At 51.7% G+C, this 2,509-nt stretch overlaps 1 protein-coding gene across 1 annotated transcript; it reads left to right on the top strand.

Annotated features, from left to right (window-relative positions):
* Positions 1 to 810: 810 nt before the first annotated feature.
* Positions 811 to 1,188, top strand: LOC124171267. The gene has a single exon (XM_046550409.1). The coding sequence runs from the start codon at positions 811 to 813 to the stop codon at positions 1,186 to 1,188; it is 378 nt and encodes a 125-aa protein (XP_046406365.1).
* The last annotated feature ends 1,321 nt before the right edge of the window (positions 1,189 to 2,509 follow it).

Genomic DNA, 2,509 nt, shown 5'->3' with positions numbered 1-2,509 from the left:
CTCAAGGGGTGGGGGTGATGGGTCGGCATGCACGAGGCGACGACGGTTGGACGGGAGGCGCGTGGAGGAGGCGGCAGTCGGTTTGTAGAGCGGAATAAAGCATGTCGTAGAATGTACTACTGACTCCTTAATTCATCATCCCGTTCCCTTGATGCGTCTCCGACGAACTCCCAATAGTCAATCGACTTACACTGGTGTCAGAAGTGGGATGGATATCAATTGATCGGAGGGCACCAAAATCGCGGGTGGTGAATTACGTTACGACATGGCGGGTCGCGTGAGTGTGGGAGGCCGAGAGGTAGAGCTGCAGCAGATGTGTGAAGAGTTTAGAAAAAAGCTGGGACTCCTTTCGGAGGAAAACGCAAAGTTGAAGGAACGACTTTCCTAGTTTGGCAGTGCGTCGTCTTCATCTCCAAGACGAAGTTTCGCGCTCCTCTCCACAATTGACGCTTTCTCGGGGCGACCTGGGGAATGCGTGGAAGCCTTTTTCGACCGCGTCGAGCAGGTGGCTGATCTAAGTGCATGGAAGGAGGAGGAGACGCTCAAGGCGGCGAAGATTCGGCTGACTGAAGACGCAGCGGAGTTCAGCCGTGCGAAGGAGGAGTGCCGCGATGCAGACACGTTCGCTACCTTGAAGGAGCACCTGGTAGGGAGGTACAAATAGAAACGTAACGCTCGTTTCTACCTTCAGCTCTTATCCACGATCAGCATGGGGCATAATGAAGACATAGAAGCCTTTGCTGTCCAAGTGCGCGTTGCTAATGCGCGCGCACCTACGATACGACAGGGGACGCCGGTCGGAGGGAGGCTATGCGCTATGAAGCCGACCAGAGAAGACTGGACGCGTTCCTTAGGGGACTTCCAGGGGAGTTAGGGAGGCTAAGTCGATTGGCCATGCCTGAGACCATGGACGCTGCCGTGGAGACTGCTGTCCGGATTCGGGAGGTTGAAAGGACGCCGCGGCCGCCATCACCGGCTAGGAGGGTGTTCCGGGCGCCGCGAGATGCCGCTTGCTTCAACTGCGGGCGACCCGGCCACTTCGCGCGCGAGTGTGAGAGCGGTCGCCGTTGCTACGCGTGCGGAGGCGCCAACCATCTAGCCAAGGACTGCGGCAGTGAGAGCCAGCACCGCAGAGGACCTTTAAACGACCGAGGATCTGGCGGCGCCGTCCCCGGTGGATCCCTGTAAGTAAGACCATTCCCCGAATCGATTCGACGGCGGCGGGAGTGACGGTGTGTGGGGTTCCCTCTAGGATATTGATAGACACGGGGCCCAAATTTCCATTATTTCTCGCGATGTGTGCGGATTGAGTGGCTTGAGGAAGCCCTCGTGTAGGATAAGGGGAATTACGGAAGACAGGTTTGGAATTATGGTGAAAAGACGATACCTTTTAATTTTGACGGTGGTTGCTATGTTGCTTAAATGCAGGTGGTGGACTCAGTTGGGGGATATCAGGGTATCATGGGGTTCAATTTTTTACGTAAATTTCACATTGTTGTAGATGTGGTAAGAAAGACATTGAGGTTAGGTGAGCGGGTAATTCCTTTGATAGGCTGTGATGTGCGACTAAAAAAATCGTTTACGAGAGTTTCACGAGCGAGCAAAAGGCCACGTGACGCAATAGTCGAGATCCCAGTGATTTTGGCTCAATCAGAGGTAATACCCGCGAAGTGCGAAAGATTGTTGAGGATAAGAGTGACCGATGATGGGGTCAAGGAGGGCGATATGTTTTTAACGGAACCCGGGGATCTAGAGATAGAAAATTGTGCCATCGCCCCTAGTTTTAGGAAGATTTCTGTGGAGGGGAAACACTTTTACAAGTAGCTAATTTCGGAGAAGGGACGCTTACTCTGACAAAAGGGACCAAGGGGGTACACTATGTAGGGTGGATGGAGTACAAATACAGGAAATTGCTGATGACGAGGCCGTTCTAGTGAGAACCGTTGAAGGCGTCAAAAGAGTGGACTTTGAGAATAAACTGTGCCACTTGAAGGGGCGGATGAGGGAGGAATTACTTGCCTTATTGCGAGAACTCGAGGGAATATTTTGTGAAACCAACCTACCCCCGGCGACGGATATTATTTCTCACTAAATACCGACTGGAATCTCTGCCCCAATTTATCGACGCCCCTATATTTTGCCACGTCATCAAAAGCCCAAAAGGTTGAGACATTTATTGAGGGGCAATTAAAGGCGGGGGTGATAGTACCGAGTGAAAGCCCATGGGCCTCTCCTGTGATAATTGTGCCAAAAATCTGCCGACGGGGCTCCTTAATTCCGGTTCTGTGTAGATTTCAGGGCGCTTAATGCAGTAACGACGCCCGATTTTTACCCGCTCCCCAACATCACCGAAACTTTAGACTATTTAGGCAATTGTAGATATTTTTCGACATTAGACCAAACATTGGGGTATTATCAGATTCCAATCCACCCGGAATCACAAGAAAAAACAGCATTCATCGTATACAATGGCCATTACGAATATACTAGTATGCCATTCGGCCTTAGG

The sequence above is a fragment of the Ischnura elegans genome, chromosome X, assembly GCF_921293095.1.
Source record: "Ischnura elegans chromosome X, ioIscEleg1.1, whole genome shotgun sequence".
NCBI lineage: Eukaryota > Metazoa > Arthropoda > Insecta > Odonata > Coenagrionidae > Ischnura > Ischnura elegans.
The sequence above is the reverse complement of the archived record's forward strand: the minus strand, read 5'-3'. Positions and strand labels throughout refer to the sequence as shown.

Bases quoted from the DNA above. Each gene is read 5' to 3' on its own strand.
- LOC124171267 (XM_046550409.1), top strand. From the start codon at position 811: ATGCGCTATGAAGCCGACCAGAGAAGACTGGACGCGTTCCTTAGGGGA.